General features: G+C 45.0%; 1 protein-coding gene across 10 annotated transcripts in view; it reads right to left on the bottom strand.

Annotated features, from left to right (window-relative positions):
• The window catches only part of LOC147113335 (metal transporter CNNM4-like), a 122,688-nt gene extending 100,838 nt beyond the window's left edge, over positions 1-21,850 (bottom strand). For all 10 annotated transcript variants that reach the window (XR_015079178.1, XM_085994274.1, XM_085994276.1 and 7 more), the window contains exon 1: positions 20,442-21,850. Coding sequence is in view for 9 of the 10 variants with exons in the window: in XM_085994274.1 (XP_085850400.1) it covers positions 20,442-21,834 (1,393 nt within the window). In the remaining variant the exon portion in view is untranslated. The remainder of the gene's footprint in view (positions 1-20,441) is intronic.
• Between the last annotated feature and the right edge of the window lie 751 nt (positions 21,851-22,601).

Genomic DNA, 22,601 nt, shown 5'->3' on the forward strand with positions numbered 1-22,601 from the left:
GCCAATTAGTATGTCCAAGTTGACGCCAACAGTAAATGTGGCAGACTTCAGGGAGAGTGGGAACCCGCCCTCAGCACTCTCTCCTCAGAAAGTAAAAAGGCTGCAGCAGCAGCAATAAATAATGAGAAAGCTGACAAAGGAAGATATACTGAACAAGAGCGAGGGAGAAATATTGAGGGGGAAGAGAAGCCGAGGTCCATTTTAAATGTCAAATATTTTCCTATTTAAAATTTCATACAAAAAAGATGTAGTAAAGTTTTTATAGTTTGAAGATGGAGCATTGTTTTGTTTTTCTTCTTGGGCGTGGGCGACATCAACAAGGCAGCGCTTAATTGCCCCTCACTAGTTATCTTGAATGCATTAAGAGTAAACCACATTATATGGACTGGGGTCGCTGTTATGTTCATTAATAAATAGACATTCTTATTATGAACACAGCTAGCTTTTGCTAGTTATTTTATTGAGCACATGTGGATTTGTACAGCATCTTGTAGAGGCTTCCATCTTGACTGCTGCCTTGTGGGTAGCCTAGCCTCATGGGTAATGTAGTCTTAATATAATATATAGCTGGGTAGTGTAGTCTTATACATACAGCTATATACAGCTCCACCTAGTGTTCACTATAGAATGACATGCTATTGATCACTACAGTCGCGTGTAGCCCGGACCAAGTAGGTAATAACTTGTATTTATATAGCGTCTTTAACGTAATAAAACGTCCCAAGGCGGTTCTCACACGAGTGTTATCAAAAAAAAAATTGACACCAACCCATATAAGGAGATGTTAGGGCAGATGACCAAAAGCTTGGTTGAAGAGGTAGGTTTTAAGGGGCATCTTAAAGGAGGAAAGAGAAGTGGAGGCGGAGAGATTTAGGGAGGGAATTCCAGAGCTTAGGACCTAGGCAGCTGAAGGCATGATTGCTAATGGTGGAGCATCTAAATTCGGGGATGTTCAAAAGGCCAGAATAGGTGGAGCACAGAGGTCTAGAGGGATTATAGGGCTGGAGGAGATTACAGAGCTAGGGAGGAATTTGAAAACAAGGATAAGAATTTTAAAATTGAGGCGTTGCTTAACTGGAAGCCAATGCAGGTCAGCGAGCACAGGGGAGATGGGTGAGCGGGACTTGGTGCGAGTTAGTACACGGGCGGCAGTTTTCGATGACCTCAAGTTAATGGAGGGTAGAACTAGAGAGGCCGGCCAGGAGTGCGTTGGAATAGTCACGTCAGTGAATTGAAGGGCAGCAGTGAACTGGTCAGGTCTTTAAAAAATCAAATCAAAATCAAATCAACTTTTATTGTCATTGTTAGTGCACAAGTGCACTACAACGAAATGTAGGCTTGCGGCTCCCGAGAGTGTACATTTGGATTAAGACATTTAAACATTCAACATACATTTGGTTTGTAGTATATTAACATAAACATAACCCTAATAAAGTGCATTGGCAGATGTGCAGGCTTTAGAGTTTATTTGTGGAGTTCAGTAGGATGACAGCCCTGGGAAAGAAGCTGTTCCTAAATCTGGTCGTACGGGTGCGAATGCATCTGTAGCGTCTCCCAGATGGCAGGAGGGCGAACAGACTGTGGCTGGGGTGGGTAGGGTCTTTGATGATGGACCGTGACCTCCGTCAACAGCGTTTCTGGTATATGTGCTCTATGGTCGGTAGCCGGGTGCCGGTAATTCGTTGGGCAGTTTTGACTACCCGCTGCAGGGCTTTCCGGTCACAGTAGCTACAGCTGCCATACCATACTGTGATACAGTTTGTCAGGATGCTTTCATACTGCAGTCCAACAGCTTTCATGGACATTTTCTTCTGGTGCTAGCCCACAAATTACCAGATTTATTGTATTCAGTTTTACAACTTTCCATGGTGGGATTTGAACTCTACCTCTGGGGTTCTAGTCCAGTTCACAGGACTCAAAAAAGTCATTATGCCTTGCCAAGGTAATAGACCCAACTGAGACATCAGCCAAATTACATTGCATAGTGCCATCTTTTCAAATTACATTATAGTGCCATATTTTGTAGAACAGCCAGAGCTATTCTACAAAATACACCATTCGTGGGGACATGTCCTGTCTGGTGTGGAAGGCCCATGGTCCCAGCAGTTGGCACAATTGCTTCCACTGAACTGGGCTGGGGAGGAAAATATAGTCAGGGTTCTGGCTCCAGATTGCTATCCAGTGACCACCTACTGGAACATGTGCTTGTGGAGTAAAGAGAGGATAGACTCAGGCTCAGCTGTGCTGCGCCACATGGACATCCTGCGGACACTCATTGCTTACGCTCGTACCTGAAGAATGGCAACGTGGGTGAGGCATCAGGGATTGCCCAGCACCTGCGGGACCTCACCCCAGAATGAATCACCACTCTCAGCAGAGGAGCGGAGAAACTGGAGCATATTGCTTTATTCAAAGAAATATGACAACAAAACTAAGTATTAAAATAACCCTGCAATGATTTTGTAAACATTTTGAAGAATGTGGTTTTTAAAGCATTACTCCATCAGAAGTAGGAACTTCACATTCTAATGAATGTTAATTCTACCATCTGATGCTCTGTGCTGAGAAATTACATCTGTATTTGTTTTATGGCTCACTGATCAGTCATTACAGTTTAATGGAACCCTAAGTTAAATATATGCAATAACAATGTAGCAAACAACATTACAGTTAACCATCTCTCCTGCTATAATCAAACAACTCAAAAGCAGGGGGCGGATTAGAAATTTCTACAAAAACAGCACAATTTATCCTTTGGATTAATGCCAAAGAAGCATGGCCTCCTTCTGTGCCATAAGTTTCTACGATTCTAAGCAGTTTTAACCTTTTGTAAAAAATGTGAAAGATCAACCCAACATCTTTCTGTTTTTACTTTTGTTGATTTTTAAGTAGAGAATCTTGGTACGAATCCTCTATGGTGTGAGGGAGTTGAATGAATGTACACTGTTAAAATGGCACAACTGTTATAGCATCTATAAGTTAATGATAGTGTCTTCTGATGGTTTCTTAGCATGCTTATATGCCAGGGCTATTTTCGAAGACAGTTATATATTATAAATGAGATGTGATTTTTTAAAGCTGGGAACACCATCTCTGCCTGTGGGGGTAAAACACTACCAGTGACCAGGTAAATGCTGACTGCATTTTTCTGTCATGTCTGCCATTTTGTTCTGACCACAGCCCATTCATAATGTCCAGCAATTCAATTTGTACATTGCTGATCTGTATGGATTAGTGCTAAAGTCGTGGTCATTGGTTTTGAGCAACTGCGCACAGTTATTTTGGTGGTGTTGTTTGTTTCCAAATCCACCCTGCACTACAACATACGCTATGTTCCCTGTAATTATTTTGGGGGCCACGCAGCCCCTTTAATGAGCTGTATGGCCCATTCAAAATATCGCACATGCGCAGTTTTTCTATTTAAAAGCCGGCTGCGCAGGACCTTCAGAGAGCTGCGCAACTTAAAGGTGTTGTGTCTCAAGGGGTTTTATACCCTTACTTATATAACAATTAAGAAGGACTCCGGGGTGGAGAGTTTAGTTAACGGCCATTTTATTTACAATGTGCTTCTTCACTCAATGCACTACATTTCCCATAGTGCATTGCAAATCACCACTATGGTATCCCATGTGGGAAAATTCTAATACACATTCAAAATACACAACAAAAGGGAACATTGGCTACCAGATCGTATTGCAGAACCACTCCTCCCAGCCAACTTTCTCGATGATGTTGACACCGAGCAGCTAACTAAAATTTATTCCAGACACAAACGGTAAAATACAGGTTCTAGTCCACAATTCTCCACATAGTAAGTTCTGAACCACAGATACATAGCCAGCAAGATCAAGCACTTCCTCACAGGAAGGGAATGTAGTAATCAGATAGTCCTTTCACACTTATCCCAACAGCAGGAGGCTCCTGTGGACACTAAGATCTCAGTAACGCCAAATGGTGGATATGTGAATATTTCATATTACAGTACGTCACTTCAACTGTGAGAAACAATTACGGAACTATATATTTGCCTTCAAAACTTGCGTTGTATCTGCAGATAGCACTTTGAGATGTATAATTGCACAGTGAAGTATGTGAAAGAATATGCCATATTCAGGGAAAAAAAACACCATCCTATGAACAGAATTTTGACTTTATTAAAACATGACATACTGGGTCTGGAAGCCTTAACAATCAAAAGCTGTAAACAGCATACAGGCTTTTGAGATAATATAAGTTGTTGACACTGAAACAATAGCCCTATTGAAGCAGCAGATTGGAGGTTCCTATAAGTTTGCAGCATTGGAAAAAAGACAATGATACACCCAGTTTAAGTGTTATAAACCAACACTTTGGAAAGAAACACAGAACATTAAAGAAACATGTGCCTTTGTAAAAATGACATCAAGTAAAAGAAACACCTGACATCAAATGAAACACGGGAGGCACCAGCCATCACATTGTTTTTGTGTTGAACTTGGAACACCTAGGAGACACAAAGTCTGTATTGCAACCAGTTGAGGTGTTCTAAATGCAAAAGATACAAAGAGGAGACTGAGAAAAATGACATCAAATAGATACATCTGTTACAACCGTTATTTATGATAAGCTTGAGACACCTACACAGCAGCCATAATTCTGCAAGCTACCAGCTGAACTGACTAAGAATAGCAGGGGTCAACAGAAAAATGACTAGAGATAATTAGCTTACATCAGCAGAAAACTTCAAAGGACATACCACTGAAAAAAGGGTATAAATATAGAACTTTCAAATGGGAAGATAGATTCGCTGAAAGGGGCAAAGCAATTCTCAGGCTTCAGAGGCAGGTTCTGTAAGTCTTTAACTCTGAGTCTCGGGTATCAAAGGTATTTGATTTTGGTGGATATCCTGGAATAGACTAAGAAATGTAAAAATGTAACGAAGTTAAGATTTGAGAATAAGGATCTCTGATAAGATTTGTAAGCTTTTGTATTTGGAACTGTTAATGTTGTGACTGAATCACCAGCTGTAATTACATGTCGGTTCTTTAATAAATCTATATTTTATTAGAATTGTCTCACATAGTACTTCTGTATTAAACTCGCAAATTCAATCTCTGTACACTCTTTGGTGAGGAGTTGCAGAATTCTGGGGGAGTTATCTGGACCCTCATAATATCCGGTAGGTTACAGTCTAGTTAAACTTATTAAAAGTGCTATCTGGAGGACGGTAACATCTTCAGGTCGTTCCTTTCCTTTAGGGAGAGATAGTCTGGACCTTTAGACCCAATTAAGCGTCTTTAGGATTCGGCTACCTCTAACTTTAGTTGAAGGTGAACGTCTGGGGAATACGCCTGATCCGGAGTAGCCCTAAAGGGGCTAGGACTAGTAATTATCCCTTCAAGTATAGAATCATAGAATAGTACAGCACAGAAGGAAGCCATTCGGCCCATCGAGTCTGCGCCGGCTCTTTCGAAAAGCAATCCAGTTAGTCCCACTCCTTCCTCATGTCTCTGCAATTTTTTTCTGCTTTGTTATCCAATTCCCTTTCGAAGGCTACTACTGAATCTGTTTTCACTACCCTATCAGGCAGTGCATTCCAAATCCTAACCACTCGTTGCGTAGAAAGGTATTTCCTCATGTCACCTCTGGTTCTTTTGTCAATGACCTTAAATCTGTGCCCTCTGGTTATCAACTCTTCAGCCATTGGAAACAGTTTCTTTTTATTAACTAGCGGAAACAGTTTTGCTGAATGCTTGAAGACTCCCAAGTCACCAGTGTGACAATTTATCAAAAAATCGCAGGTGCTGCTTTGCCCGTGATGTTCTGTCCACTGAAATTCACGTGATTTTTCAGTAAGCTACCGGATGCGTTTGAGATCCGCATGCAGTATTGGGAATTTCTGTCCTGTATATCTAGTTTAGATTTATTTACTGCGTCAGGGCTGGCAGGAGCAGAGCTTCTTCCTGCCAGCCTTGAAGTGCTGTATTTAGTGGAGCAGTTGCTTCCTCGGGTCAGTATGCTTTAATATTGTGCACTGCGCATCTTGTGTGAACTCTTATTTCATCACCTTAAATTAGTTCCAGAATTCCCCCATTTGCTCAATTTTGAATGACGATGAAATTATCCCTGACAATGCACCATATATGATAGCCTACATTGTGACATGTCATGTTGTCTCACTTTTTATTTTTCTAGAATTCCGAAATGTTAGATTCTAAACACCCAAGTGTAATAGTAGAAAACTCCCAATTCACAATTCTAGCTATGCAACCATGTTTCTGCATTTGAAAACTTAGGTTTCTGGATGAATCTGCAGGATACTTAAGTCTCTTTAAAATGGTGCCTCAGCCTCAAGCTGCTCCGAGGAGCTAGTATTTTATGATTATTGAAATGACTGCAGGAGGGAGGTTATCATTTCATTACCAAGACCAGCAAGAATAATGCAGTAATGGCATCACTGATATGTTAATGTCATTACATCACTGCTACAAATTTGAATCTTTGAAGTAAAAACTAACAATGGTGCAATGTGTTGGAGGTTTAGTGTCCTGCATCATACAGCAATACACAGGTACAAGCCTGCGATTCTCTGCATTTCAGAGTCCTTAATCTCAATGCGGCTATCATGAAAAAGCAACATGCAGAGGCCACATATGTGCCATCGGGAAAGGGGAATAGCAAGAAAATGCCACAGAAGATGAACTAATTGCAAAAGCTAGAGCTGTGACAGATACACCATTTGCAAGAAGTTATCCTTTAAGCATTTGCGCTGACTCTTAAAAAAATAGGACATTTCTACCTGTTCCAGTAATGTGGCCTTCACCAAACTCACCAATACAGTAACAAAACCTCAAGGGAATAATAGGATACATTAGATCATCACTGAAATACCATGCCTCACTGGTTAGATATGAATTCAGAATGCATTTGGAATTCACATTAAATTTCACATCTGGCATGTGCATTAACCACATCTGGCATGTGCATTAACCAATCAAGATTAAGACTATATTGCAGCATTTGTTTGCTTCTTACATCAATTGCCTTCTATATAAAGATCTAAGCAAGTCAATTTAGTAATGTACAATGTCTACAATAGCAGGTTAGATATGCTGATAAAAGGTTTAAATTTTAATAAATTATAAATACCCATACAAAAATATAGAGATAATGTAGAGCAGGGTGTGATCTCACAACTAATCTAAATGGAGGATTCGTGAGAAGCCATAAACCAACAGAGTCAAGGTTTGAAATTACTGCTTTCTTTTTATGTTCATTTATTTCCATATTCTGCCAAATCACAGCACAGGAGACCATTCGGCCCATCGAGTCTGCGCCGGCTCTTTCGAAGAGCAATCCAGTCAGTCCCACTCCCCCGCTCTTTCCTCATATCCCGGCAATTTTTTCTCCTTATATGTTTGAATTGCTGTAATTAGAGTGTTTACCATTATTGATGCAGTGAAGATTTTTATAATGGAGGATATCATAGGACTTGTACCACAAGTTGTACTTGTGTTAGGTCATTCAGCCCCTCGAGCCCGTTGTTCTACCATTTAATTAGATCATGGCTAATCTATACCTCAACTCTATTTACCAGGCTTTGTTCCATATCCCTTGATATCCTTACCCGACAAAAATTCACTCGTGAATGGCCTAGCTCTTAAGATGGTGCCCTCTTGTTCTGGACTTCCTCACCAGAGGAAATAGTTTCTCTGTATCTGCCCTTTATCATTTTAAATACCTTTAGATCACCCCTCCATCTTCTAAACTCATGGGACTACAAGCAAAGAATGAGCTCACTCTTCCCCACATTGAACTCCATCTGCCATAGTTTTGTCCACTCACTTAGTCTGTCTATGTCCCTTTGTAACTTCCTCCTCGCATCCATCCAACTTACTGTGCCTCCTAACTTATTGATAAATGTGGAACCTTTCCTTCCACTGATTTTAAATCTGCTAATTTTCCATACAGGTTCAGCTAATGAACAAACATGAAAGAACAACCAAAGGAAGCTTTAGCCACTTTTTAAATATGACTGAGTGTCTACCAGGACTGGGGTTCAAATATACGCAGTCATACGTCCATTGGACGTAAAGCCCAATGCATAGAAAAAAATAATTAAAAATGCAAGATTCTCTTTTAGAAATTTAAAAGATTACACACGTGGGGAAATATATGCTAAATACAAACAACTGCTAGGATTGTGCTAAAAGGCTATGAGAAAATTGGGTGATTTTGATTGCATCTTAAGCAGCAAGAAGCTATGAAGTACACATCAAGAACTACTAGATTACTTTAAACTCATGACATACCCTTAGTCATTTGTTATTTCTATATACCAGAAACCTCTGTTAACCGGCAAAATTCAGGAGTAGGTTCAGGTAAGTTTTACTTCATATTAGTGGCCGTTCCTGGATCTGTGGCTGTGTAACTGGGGTTCGTGCACTTGTTGCTAAGCAACAGGGACGCTTGGTCTGTGGCCGGAGTTCCTGCACATGTCGCTAAGCAACAGGGAAGCCTGGATTTGTTGTTGTGTATGGAGCTCTCGTACCTTTTAACTATATCGCTCTGTAATCCGGACTTTTTGATAAACCGGCACCATGCCTGCAATTTATATATGCATAGACATTTCTGTTTCCTGTTAGGGAGTACGATTGCATAGTGGTCATGTTCAAGAAAGGAGGGTAGAGAGAAAACAGGGTACTACAGGCCAGTTAGCCTGACATCAGTCGTCAGGAAAATGCTGGAATCCATTGCTAAGGAAGTGATATCAGGGTATCGAGAAAATCATATTATGATTAGGCAGAGTCAAAATGGTTTTATGAAAGGGAAATCATGTTTGACAAATTTATTAGAGTTTTTTTGAGGATGTAACTAGCAGGGTAGATAAAGGGGAACCAGTGGATGTAGAATATTTAGATTTCCAAAAGGCATTCGATAAGGTGCCACATAAAAGATTATACAAGATTAAGGCTCATGGGGTTGGGGGTAATTTAGTAGCATGGATAGGGAATTGGTTAACGGACAGAAGAGAGAGTAGGGATAAACAGATCTTTTTCAGGCTGGCAGGCTGTAACTAGCGGGGTGCTGCAAGGATCAGTGCTGGGCCTCAGCTATTTACAATCTATATTAATGACCGAGATGACGGGACTGAGTGTAATGTATCCAAGTTTGCTGACGATACAAAGCTAGGTGGGGCAGTAAGCTGTGAGGAATGGGGACAGTTGGTAAATAAGCGCCCTAGAGTATATCTTTAACTGGTGGTATTGAATTAATTTAAATTAATTAAAGGGGTAAGTCATGCCAGGGGAGCCCAGCCCCGTGTTATGCGCCTCTTGCTCTATGTGGGAATTCAGGGACGCTGCCAGTGTCCCTGATGATCACGTGTGCCAGAAATGCATCCAGCTGCAGCTACTAACGGGCTGTATTGAGGCGCTGGAGCTGCGGATGGATGGGTTGTGGAGCATTCACGATGCCGAGAGGGTCGTGGATAACACATATAGTGAGTTGGTCACACCACAGGGTAGGGCTGCGCAGGCAGAAGGGAAATGGGTGACCATCAGGCAGAGCAGTAGAGACAGGCAGGTAGTGCAGGGGACTCCTGTGGCCATCCCCCTTTCAAACAGGTATACGAATTTGGATACTGTTGAGGGGGATGACTTATCAGAAGGCGGCAGCAGCAGCCAACTTCCTGGCACCAGGGGTGCTTCTGCTGCTCAGGAAGGGAGGAAAAAGAGTGGGAGAGCACTAGTGGTAGGGGATTCTATCGTAAGGGGAACAGATAGGCGTTTGTGGCCAGAGACGTGACTCCAGGATGGTTTGTTGCCTCCCTGGTGCCAGGGTCAAGGATGTCACTGAACGGCTGCAGGGCATTCTGAAGGGGGAGGGTGAACAGTCAGAGGTCGTGGTTCACATTGGGACCAACGACATGGGTAGGAAGAGGGATGAGGTCCTGCAGCAAGAATTTAGGGAGCTAGGTAGCAGATTAAAGAGTAGGACCTCAAAGGTTGTAATCTCTGGATTACTCCCGGTGCCACGTGCTAGTGAGTATAGGAATAGGAGGATAGAGCAGATGAATGCGTGGCTAAAGAGTTGGTGCAGGAGGGAGGGCTTTAGTTTCCTGGATCACTGGGCCTGCTTCTGGGGAAGGTGAGACTTGTACAAGTCGGACGGGTTGCACCTGAACCAGAGCGGGACAAATATCCTTGCGGGGAGGTTTGCTAGCACTGTTCGGGGGGGTTTAAACTAAAATGGCAGGGGTTGGGAACCTGAGCAGGGAGACAGAGGAAAGGAAAACAGGGATAAAAGCAAAAGATAGGAAGGATAAAAGCAAAAGTGGCAGTCAGAGAAATCAACGGTTTAAATCAAACATGGCCACAATAAATAATAATTCTAATAGGTCTAAGAGTGTTAAAAAAAAACAAGCCTGAAGGCTTTGTGTCTTAATGCGAGGAGCATTTGTAATAAGGTGGATGAATTGGCTGCGCAAATAGAAGTAAACGAATATGATTTGGTTGGGATTACGGCAACGTGGCTCAAGGATGGCCAAGACTGGGAACTCAACATCCAGGGGTATTCGATATTCAGGAAAGATAGGCAAAAAGGAAAGGGAGGTGGGGTAGCATTACTGGTTAAAGAAGGGATTAATACAATTGTAATGAAGGATATTAGCTCTGATGATGTGGAATCTGTATGCGTAGAATTGAGAAATACTAAGGGGCAGAAAACGTTAGTGGGAGTGGTATATAGACCTCCAAACAGTAAGGCAGAGGTTGGGGATGGCATTAAAAGGGAAATTAAAGAAGCATGCAATAAGGGCACAGCAGTCATCATGGGTGACTTTAATCTACATATAGATTGGGCCAACCAAATTAGTAACAATACTGTGGAGGAGGAATTCCTGGAGTGTTTACGGGATGGCTTCCTGGACCAATATGTCGAGGAACCAACCAGAGATCAGGCCATCTTAGACTGGGTATTATGTAACGAGAAAGGATTAATTAGCAATCTTGTTGTAAGAGGCCCCTTGGGTCGGAGCGATCATAATATGATCGAATTCTTCATTAAGATGGAGAATGAAGTATTTGACTCAGAGACTAGGGTCCTGAATTTAAATAAAGGAAACTACGATGGTCTGAGGAGCGAGTTGGGTAGGATTGATTGGGGAATGGCACTCAAAGGGTTGACGGTGGTAGGCAATGGCAAACATTCAAAGACCGAATGGATGAGCTACAGAATTTGTTCATCCCAGTTTGGCATAAAAATAAAACAAAAAAGGTGACTCAACCGTGGCTAACAAGGGAAATTAGGAATAGCATAAGATCCAAGGAGAGGACATATAAATTGGCTAGAAAAAGCAATAGTCCTGAGGATTGGGAGCAGTTTAGGAGTCAACAAAGGAGGACAAAGGGATTAATTAAGAAAGGGAAAATAGAATATATGAGAGTAAACTTGCACGGAACATAAAAACTGACTGTAAAAGCTTTTATAGATATGTGAAGAGAAAAAGTTTGGTGAAGTCAAGCGTAGGTCCCTTACAGTCAGAATCAGGGGAATTTATAATGGGAAACAAGGAAATGGCAGACCAACTAAATACATACTTTGGTTCTGTCTTCACAAAGGAGGACACAAATAACCTCCCAGAGATGCCGGGGAACATAGGGTCTAATGAGAGGGAGGAACTGAAAGAAATCAGTATCTGTAGGGAAATGGTGTTAGGAAAATTGATGGGACTGAAGGCCGATAAATCCCCAGGGCCTGATGGTCTACATCCCAGGGTACTTAAGGAAGTGGCCCTAGAGATAGTAGATGCATTGCTGGTCATCTTCCAGAACTCGATAGACTCTGGAACAGTACCCATGGATTGGAGGGTAGCTAATGTTACCCCACTATTCAAAAAAGGTGGGAGAGAAAAAGTGGGGAATTATAGGCCGATAAGCCTGACATCGGTAGTGGGGAAAATGCTAGAGTCTATTATAAAAGATGTAATAGCAGAGCACTTGGAAAGCAGTGACAGGATCGGCCAAACTCGCATGATTTACCTTTTGTAAATCCATGTTTTGACTAATCTACTGGAATTTTTTGAGGATGTAACTGGTAAAATAGATAAGGGAGAACCAGTGGATGTGGTGTATTTGGACTTTCAGAAGGCTTTCGATAAGGTCCCGCATAAGAGATTAGCGTGCAAAATTAAGGCACATTGGATTGGGGGCAAGGTATTGACTTGGATAGAGAACTGGTTGGCGGACAGAAAGCAAAGAGTTGGAATAAACGGGTCATTTTCCGAGTGGCAGGCAGTGACTAGTGGGGTACCGCAAGGATCGGTCCTAGGACCCCAGCTGTTCACAATATATATTAATGATCTGGACGAGGGAATTGGATGTAATATCTCCAAATTTGCAGACGACACAAAGCTGGGTGCGAGGGTAAGCTGTGAGGAGGATGTCGTGAAACTCCAGTACGATTTGGACAGGTTGGGTGATTGGGCAGAAACATGGCAAATGCACTACAATGTGGATAAATGTGAGGTTATCCACTTTGGTGGCAAAAACAGGAAGGCAGATTATTGTTTGAATGGCAATAGATTGGGAGAAGGGGAAATGCAGAGACCTGGGTGTTATTGTGCACCAGTCGCTGAAAGTAAGCATGCAGGTGCAGCAGGCGGTTAAGAAGGCAAATGGTATGTTGGCCTTCGTAGCAAGAGGGTTCGAGTACAAGAACAAGGATGTCTTGCTGCAGTTGTACAGGGCCTTGGTGAGACCGCACCTTGAGTATTGTGTGCAGTTTTGGTCACCTTACCTGAGGAAGGACGTTCTTGCCATGGAGGGAGTGCAGCGAAGATTCACCAGGCTGATACCTGGGATGGCAGGAATGACGTACGAGGAGAGATTGTGTCGATTGGGCTTATCCTCACTGGAGTTTAGAAGATTGAGAGGGGATCTCATCGAAACCTATAAAATTCTGTCAGGTCTGGACAGACTAGATGCAGAAAGAATGTTTCTGATGGCCGGGGAGTCCAGAACCAGGGGTCATAGTCAAAGGATAAGGGGTAAGCCATTTAGGACAGAAATGAGGAGGAATTTCTTCACCCAGAGAGTGGTGAACCTGTGGAATTCTCTGCCACAGAGGGCAGTGGAGGCCAGTTCATTAAATATATTCAAGAAAGGGTTGGATATGTTTCTTGAGGCTAAAGTGATCAAGGGATATGGGGAGAAGGCAGGGACAGGGTCCTGAATTTGGATGATCAGCCATGATCTCATTGAATGGCGGAGCAGGCTCGAAGGGCTGAATGGCCTACTCCTGCTCCTATCTTCTATGTTTCTAAAGGGTCTGCAAAGGGATATAGATAGACTAAGTGAGTGGGCAGTAAGGTGCCAGATGGAGCATAATGTAGGGAAATGTGAGGTTATTCACTTTGGTAGGAAGAATAGAAAAACAGAATATTTTTTAAATGTTGGTGTTCAGAGAGATTTGAGTGTCCTTGTGCAAGAAACACAGAAAGCTAGCATGCAGGTACAGCAAGCAATAAGGAAGGCAAATAGCATGTCCGTCTTTATTGCAAGGGGGTTGGAGTATAAGAGTAAGGAAGTCTTGCTACAATTGTACAGGGCCTTGGTGAGACCACACCTGGAGTACTGTGCACAGTTTTGGTCTCCTTATCTAAGGATATTCTTGCCTTGGAGGCGGTGCAACGAAGGTTCACTGGACTGATTCCTCGAATGAGAGGGCTGTCCTATGATGAGAGATTGTGTAGAATGGGCCTATACTCTCTGGAGTTTAGAAGAATGAGAGGTGATCAGATTGAAACATACAAGATTCTGAAGGGGATTGACAGGGTAGATGCTGAGAGGTTGTTTCCTCTGGCTGGTGAGTCTAGAACTAGGGGGCATAGTCTCAGGATAAGGGGTCGGCCATTTAAGACCGAGATGATGAGGAATTTCTTCACTCAGGGGGTTGTGAATCTTTGGAATTCTCTGCCCCAGAGGGCTGTGCATGCCGAGTCATTGAGTATATTCAAGGCTGAGATTGATAGATTTTTTGACTCTAGGGGAATCAAGGAATATGGCGATCAGGCGAGAAAGTGGAGTTGAGGTCAATGATCAGCCATGATCTTATTGAATGGCGGAGCAGGCTCGAGGGGCCGTATGGCCGACTCCTGCTCCTATTTCTTATGTTCTTATGTTATTGGACTAGTAATCCAGAGGCCTGGACTAATAATCCAGAGAATGCGAGTTGAAATCCCACCATGGCAGTTTGAGAATTTGAAATAAATTTATTTTAAAAAAAATGCTGGTATCGATAAAAGTGACCGTGAAGCTGTCAGATTGTCGTAAAAACCCCTACCTGGTTCACTAATGTCGTCCTTACCTGATCTGACCTATACGCGACTCCAGTCCCACACCAATGTGGTTGACTCTTAACTGTCCTCTTAAGTGGCCTAGCAGGCCATTTAGTTTTACCAAACAGCTACAAAAAATAAACAATCTGCACCACCTTCTCAGAGCAACATGGGGTGGACAATAAATGCTAGCCTTGCCAGTGATGCCACATCCCGAGAATGAATTAAAAAAATTAAGATAACACCAGCTTCTGTGCTCGTGTTCTGTCATTCAAGTCAGTATCTTGTTACTAATGGCACTATGGCTCCAATTTTTTGAATATCAAAATCCATTGTGGTAATATTCATGGTTCTGTGGTACAGTATGATATTCAGATCACCAGTGAAACAATGCTGCAATCAGAAATCCCAACTTTGTAAAAACCTCGATATAATTCTAGTTTATGTAATCTCTCCTCATAATTTAACCCTTGGAGCCCTGGTAACTTTCTGGTGAAGCTGCACTGCACTCCGTCCAAGGCCAATATATCCTTTCTAAGATGTGGTGCTCGGAACTACAGAATACTTCAGATGTGGTCTAACCAGGGCTGTGTATAGCTGTAGCAAAACTTCCTCCCCTTTATATTCTAGCCCTCTAGAGCTAAAAGCTAACATTCCATTAGCTTTTTTGATTACTTTTTGTACCTGACCACTACATTTTAGTGTTCTTTGTACATCTGTAAATCCCTTTGGACCTCCACTGTTCCGAGTGTTTCACCATTTAAAAAATACTCAAATATATCCCTTGTTGGTTCAAAATGGATGACCTCACACTTACCTGCATTGAAATCCATCTGCCACAGTTTTCCCCACTCACTAAGAATCATAGAGTCACACAGCACAGAAGGAGGCCATTCAGCCCATCGTGCCTGTGCCAGCTATTTGGTAGAGCTATCCAATTAATCCCACTCCCCTGCTTTCCCCCCACCCCCCCAGAGCCCTGTACATTTTTTCCCCCTTCAAGTACCTTTTTGCTCTTAGCCCCAAACAAACATTCATTTTCAGGGAACAAATTCAGCAAAAGCAGGTTTTCAATTTCTATAACGTTATGCTGATAGTGTTAGATGAGGAGGGGTGGCGTGAGGCTCGTGTACAGCGTTAACGCTGGCAAAGAGCAGTTGGGCCGAATGGCCTGTTTCTGTGCTGTGCACTCTATGTAATCTATTTATCCAATCTCTTTTGAATGTTACTATTGAATCTGCTTCCACCACCCTTTCAGATGTTGTGTTCTGGAACGCACTATCTTGCTGTGTAAAAAAAAAAGTTTCCTCATGTCGTCTCTGGTTCTTTTGCCAATCATCTTAAATCTGTATCCTGCCACTGGAAACAGTTTCTCTTCATTTACTCTATCAAATCCATTCATGATTTTGAAAACCTCTATCAAATCTCCTCTTAGCTTTCTCTGCGCTAAGGAGAATGCCAATCTTTCTGTCATCGGCAAACTTGGATATATGGCTCTCTATTGTGCTATTTAAGTCATTAATAAATATAGGGAATAGTTGAGGCACCAGCACAGATCCTTCTGGGACACCACGAGTCACTGACGAAAGGTCAACGACCTGAAACGTTAACTCTGTTCCGCACTCCACAGATGCTGCCTGACCTGCTGAGTATTTCCAATGTTTTCTGTTTTTATTACCACTAGTCACTTCCTTCCAATTCAAGTATATACCCATTATCCCTACTCTGTCTTCTACTGCCTAACCAATCTGCTAACCAGGTCAATAGTTTGCCTTCAGTTCCATGAGCTTTCATTTTAGCTCACAATCTCTCATGTGGAACCTTATGAATGCTTCTGGAAGTCCATATATACTACATCAATAGACATTCCCTTGTCTACTACTTTAGTTACTTCCTCAACAAATTCAATTAGGTTCATTAGACATAACCTACCCTGTACAAATCCATGTTGGCTCTCTCTAACCAGCTCAAATTTCTCTAAGTGCTGAGTCACTTTGTCCTTAAGTATAGATTCCAATTACTTCCCCCACAACAGACATTACACTAACAGGTCTATAATTTGCCGGTTTCTCTGCCTCTCGCCTTTCTTAAATAATGGAGTTACATTTGTAATTTTCCAATCTAAAAAGGGACAATTCCTGAATCGAGCACGCTTTGGAAGATTATGGTTAAACCATCTGCAATTTCCTTATCTTCTAGAGCTTATCCCTTTAGTTTGTACTCCAGCTCATCCAGCCTTGCATCCAACGGCTTTTTGAATGCCCATCTTTGATTCTGCTGCCTTACATGTAGTAACATCCAAAAGTCATAGGGGGAGAAATTGGGTGAGTAGCGCCACCTGTTAGCGCCTAAAGAGGCAGCCAGTGGCTGCGTCTCCCGCGATATTCAGTAGGGGCGCTAATGGTGGCGTTAGGCATTTGCGCTGCGCCGCCACCGATGATGTCATCGGTGTGCACAGCACCCCATTCGTGCCCTGTTCACGATATTTGGTAGCGAACGCCGCAGTTGCGCCGTTCGCTACCCGCGCCCAGTTCACGGGGCCTTACTGTGCCGGCAGCGGCGCAAGTTAAGGTGGAGGTGCGGGGCGGCCGCTTTTTCGGCGGCCGCCTGCCAGCACCTCCGTCCCCGGCCTCCTAACCACCCCCCCCCCCGCGGCATTGCCGGCTGTTTCCCGAGAGCCCGGCACTTCTCCTTGGTGCCGGGCTCATTTGCCGGCACTCGCGAGCGGGGATCACGCTGTTGCAGGCACCTCCCCCTTAACAGTGGGAGGAAGGCCTGCAGTACCGCAGCGTGCCATGCCGCAGCATGTGGCGCTGCGGCACGTTGCGCTGCGATAATCAGTTTCAGCGCCCTAAGAGGGACGCGGAGCGCCTCGAGCCTCTCCCAGAGTTCCTCGAGGGGCACTGAAACTGAATTTCTGGCGATCGGTATCACTCCGATCGCTGCGCTAAATCCTGCGCTCAGGCGACTTTTGCGCCCCAACCCAATTTCTAGGCCATAGTGTCTTGCGTGCAAGTCTCACAATTGCAGAATATTTTTAATGCTTGCAATACATGCAGGAAATTTAAATATGTAGAACGGCATGTTTAAAGTTTCTCATGTGAATTGCGAGCATTAAAAAAACTTCCACTGGACTTGCAAATGGTGGCAACCTGGATGCTGATTTCATAGGTTATAATAGCTTTTTTGTAACACTTTTGCATCACATTATAGATTGACAAAAAACAGCAACAATTCCTTTTAAAGTTGGGTAAACCCTTTTTCTAGCAGCAGCTATTTGTCAAATGTGAACCAATTATTGTAAATTCTGCATTACAGGTCACAGTTGTGTACCATACTCCTATTTTGACATATTTTGGTTATAAAAATTACATCAGACCTTCAATATTTCTTAAATAAATTGATTTCTCATGGCATGACTTAGAAATCAATTAAAAATTCTTGCTCTTCTTGAAACGGTGTCTCTGCTTCGCTCACTCTGCGTGACTTAGTTTCCCTGTTTTTCTGTCTTCTATTATTCTTCCTTCTTTGTGTCACTCTGCATGCCTCACACACTTTTGTCAGGTTTTATTTTCACTTTTCTTTTCCAACTGATTAAATTACCCACTTCTCATCTCTCTATTGCACCATATTTCCATCTGTTTTTTCCCCTTTGTTGCTTTCGCTTTGTCCATTCAAACACACTTTTCTCATCTGTGTCCCTTTTTTACATCTAATTTGCTGTTGATGAAGGTCCGGCCAACAGTTATATGTGCACAGAGAGGCAAACAATATTGGGAAGGACGGCAAAACTGAAAGATCCTGGCTCCGTGAACAGGGCAGGAGGCAAACTCAAAGACCTTGAGAGAGGAGCAGGCTGTGCAGAGAAAAGCTGTTGGGAGGGATTAGAAGATGGATGTCTTCGACAGCACCTCCCAAACCCGATCTCTCTTCCACTTAGAAGGACAAGGGCAGCAGACACATGGGAACACCACCACCTCAAAGTTACACACCATCCTGACTTGGAAATATATCGGCCGTTCCTTCATCGTCGTTGAGTCAAAATCCTGGAACTTCCTCCCTAACAGCACTGTGGGAGTACCTTCACCACAAGGACTGCAGCGGTTCAAGGCGGCGGCTCACCACCACCTTCTCAGGTGCAATTAGGGATAGGCAATAAATGTTGGCCTCGTCAGCAACGCCCACATCCCAAGAACAAATTTTTTTTTAAATGGAATGGATAAGTGTGTTTTTTCCCCCAGAGTGTGTTTATGTTACAAATGGTAATTTTTAGTAACAAATAGAGAGGTGCATCATGAACCAACATGAACATTAAAGGATTGTACATTTTTTCAGGGATTTGATCGGTTGTTTTGTGGGTTTTTTTGCATTTTAATGATACAACTTTTTATAGCGATAATTTTTTCCCCACATACCAATAGTAGTGTAATATTAACCCAACCAACATACCTCTTGCCCTGACAGATCAGACATGTGCCAGAAGTAACAGTTTTAATTACATACAGATAAAAGTACACTTTATACGTTAGGAATTAAGACACATGAATCAGTGTTATTATTGAACTTACTTAGCATATTGGTACCAATATAGTATGGGAGAAAAACATACTTAAACCCACATACTTTACTGTTGGGCCAATACATTTCTTGTGTTACTCTTACTTCAAATTGCTCCCACTACTACCAGTGGCAAACATGTAAACATCCCAGCAACCCAGTTCAAAGCACTCATTCAATATAAGACATAGTTTGTCCTTCCAAACCTGTCATCTAGGTCTTTTGCTAGTTGTTCAGTCACCATTGACCAGAAACTTAACTGGACCAGCCACATAAATACTGTGGCAACAAGAGCAGGTCAGAGGCTGGGTATTCTGCGGCGAGTGTCTCACCTCCTGACTCCCCAAAGCCTTTCCACCATCTACAAGGCACAAGTCAGGAGTGATGGAATACTCTCCACTTGCCTGGATGACAACACACAAGCTCAACACCATCCAGGACAAAGCAGCCCGCTTGACTGGCACCCCAGCCACCACCTTAGACATTCACTCCCTCCACCACCGGCGCACCGCGGCTGCAGTGTGTACCATCTACAAGATGCACTGCAGCAACTCGCCAAGGCTTCTTTGGCAACACCTCCCAAACCTGTGACCTCTACCACCTAGAAGGACAAGGGCAGCAGGCGCATGGGAACACCACCACCTGCAAGTTCCTCTCCAAGTCTCTCACCATCCCGACTTGGAAATATACCGTTCCTTCATCGTCGCCTAGTCAAAATCCTGGAACTCCCTCCCGAACGGCACTATGGGAGGACCTTCACCACACGGACTGCAGCGGTTCAAGGCGGCGGCTCACCACCACCTTCTCGAGGGCAATTAGGGATGGGCAACAAATGCTGGCCTTGCCAACGACGCCCACATCCCGGAACAAACAAACAAGAAATAGTCAAGTCTAAAGGTTACGAAGGCACGGACAAGGGTTGCAGCTGAGCTGAGACGGGGCGGAGTCGGGTGATATTACGGAAGTGGAGGTTGGGGGTCTCGGTGACAGGAGAGGATATGTGGTCGGAAGCTCATCTCGGGGTCAAATATGACACCAAGGTTGTGAACAGTCTGGTTCTGCCTCAGACAGTTGCCAGTACAATTTCAAATACCGAGCAGAACACTTTCTGGAACCCCTAGTGACAACATTGTCCCATCCAAAGTCAAACTCTTCTCTGGGCACCAGCTGACTGAGAAACGCAGCTGTCCGTCACGTTGCTGCAATAACATCTGAGGATTGTAAGTCAAAACAACGCAATTATTGCACACAGCATTTTGAAATAGACCCTGGACAGCTACCGCTGAAACATTTAATTCCAGTGGATTTCTGAACCTGTGAACAAGCAAGTTTTGCTGAATATCTACAAAGTCGACTTGGAATCTTACAGCACAGAAGGAGGCTCTTTGAAAGAGCTGTCCAATTAGTCCCGCTCTATCGTCCTGAAATGTTTTCCTTCTCAATTATATAACCAATTCCAAAATAATAATCCAACAGGTTAAAACAACTGCCACTTCTAATAATAGTCTTGAAAGCAAAACACCAGCGAAGCAGCTCAAATTCTAAACTACTAAATGTACAGCCTCACCTTTTTTAAATTCTTCCAGCACCACATCCAGTTTTGCGTCATTAAACACGCAATGCAGAGGATGGTTATAAAACTTGGTCATCGTTGCTAAAGGCATGTCGTCATCTGGGTCCACAAACGCCAGATCTTTCACGAAAAGTAGGTCAACAATGTTTGAGCGCTCGTTTTCATAAATAGGAATCCTCGTGTAGCCACTCTGCATGATCTCCGACATCGTGCCGAAATCCAGGATCGCCTCGGAGTTCAGCATAAAGCAATCGCTCAGAGGGGTCAGAACGTCCTCGACCGTCTTATTCCTGAGCTCAAGCGCTCCCTCGATAATGTTGAGCTCCTCTTTCACCAGATCATTGTAAGGATCAGTCACCCGGAGCATCTCCAGCAGCTTTTCCCTGGTGTAGAAATTGCTTATCTGCTGGTGCAGGACCAGGTCCAGCAGTTTGCTGATGGGATAGGAGGCGGGAAAGGTGATGACCATGAAAAGTTTGGTCACCCAGACGGTCTTGGACGCCAGGGCCAGGCCATGCCTGGAGCAGACGGCGTGAGGGATGAGCTCGCTGAAGAAAAAGATGCAACAGGTGCAGACCAGGATCGTCAACCAGGTGCTGTGGAAGATCTCGCACAGCCACACGGTCAGCGAGCAGTTCATCAGGACATCGCCCAGCATCAGGGTGCACAGCAGGTAGTTGCCGTGCTTGCGCACCGATTCGATGTGCTCCGAGTACTCCTTCTCCTTGTCGGTGCCGCTGTTCTGGATGACCCGCAGCTCCACCGGGTCCAGCGCCATCAGGCTGATGTTCAGGCCGCTGAAGAGGGAGGAGAGGCAGACGAAGAGCAAAGTGACCAGCAGCTGGAGCCGCAGGGTGCTGCGCTTCTCCTGCTCCACCACGGCCAGCTGGAAGTCGGGCGTGCTGAAGTGTACCCACTGGCGGGCCCCCAGGCCGCCCACCCGGGCGCACAGCGAGTAGCGCTTCATCTTCTCGCCCTTGCGCAGGTACAGGGCCTCCAGCTCCACCAGGGCCGAGCGCTCGCTGAAAGTCGAGCCCAGCACGGCGATGTCCGAGCTGTGCTGCTGGCAGAGCCGCTGCTGCCCGCCGCCGGTGTCCACCAGGCCGCTCATCTCGATGAACGACAGGCCGCGGCCTCCTCCTCCGTTGCCAAGCAACCCGCTGCGTCGCAGCCCGGTGCCGTACAGCCGCAGCTTGAAGCGCGTCCCCTCCGCCACCTTCAGCAGCCCGCCTTCCAGGAACACGGCGCCCGCCGACGTGCTGTCGGGCCGCATGCTCAGTAACTCGGCGCGGCGGTACGCCGGCTGGAAGGCCGTCTGGGCCACCGCCAGCCCGCTCCACAGCCACAGGTAAACGGCTAACGGCGGCTGGCTGTATGGCACCGCCATGATGCTGAGCCCAGTGCGCGTGCGCGCTGGCTGGCTGGGGCGCTCACACCACGTGACCGACCCTTTTTTTTCCCCCACCCAGCTCGCCAGCAGCGCAATCCTCACCTCGCCAGCAGCGCAATCCCAGCACGCCAGCAGCGCAATCCACCTCGCCAGCAGCGCAATCCACCTCGCCAGCAGCGCAATCCTCACCTCACCAGCAGCGCAATCCCCACCTCGCCAGCAGCGCAATCCCAGCACGCCAGCAGCGCAATCCACCTCGCCAGCAGCGCAATCCTCACCTCACCAGCAGCGCAATCCACCTCGCCAGCAGCGCAATCCTCACCTCACCAGCAGCGCAATCCCAGCACGCCATCCACCTCGCCAGCAGCGCAATCCACCTCGCCAGCAGCGCAATCCTCACCTCACCAGCAGCGCAATCCCCACCTCGCCAGCAGCGCAATCCCAGCACGCCAGCAGCGCAATCCACCTCGCCAGCAGCGCAATCCACCTCGCCAGCAGCGCAATCCTCACCTCGCCAGCAGCGCAATCCCCACCTCGCCAGCAGCGCAATCCCCACCTCGCCAGCAGCGCAATCCCCACCTCGCCAGCAGCGCAATCCCCACCTCGCCAGCAGCGCAATCCCCACCTCGCCAGCAGCGCAATCCCCACCTCACCAGCAGCAAAATCCCACCTCACCAGCACGCAATCCCAGCACACCAGCACGCAATCCCAGCACACCAGCAGCGCAATCCCCACCTCACCAGCAGCGCAATCCCAACCTCACC

Source organism: Somniosus microcephalus, chromosome 8 (assembly GCF_052327205.1).
Source record: "Somniosus microcephalus isolate GS21.2 chromosome 8, FLI_Smic_1.0, whole genome shotgun sequence".
Taxonomy (NCBI): Eukaryota; Metazoa; Chordata; class Chondrichthyes; order Squaliformes; family Somniosidae; genus Somniosus; species Somniosus microcephalus.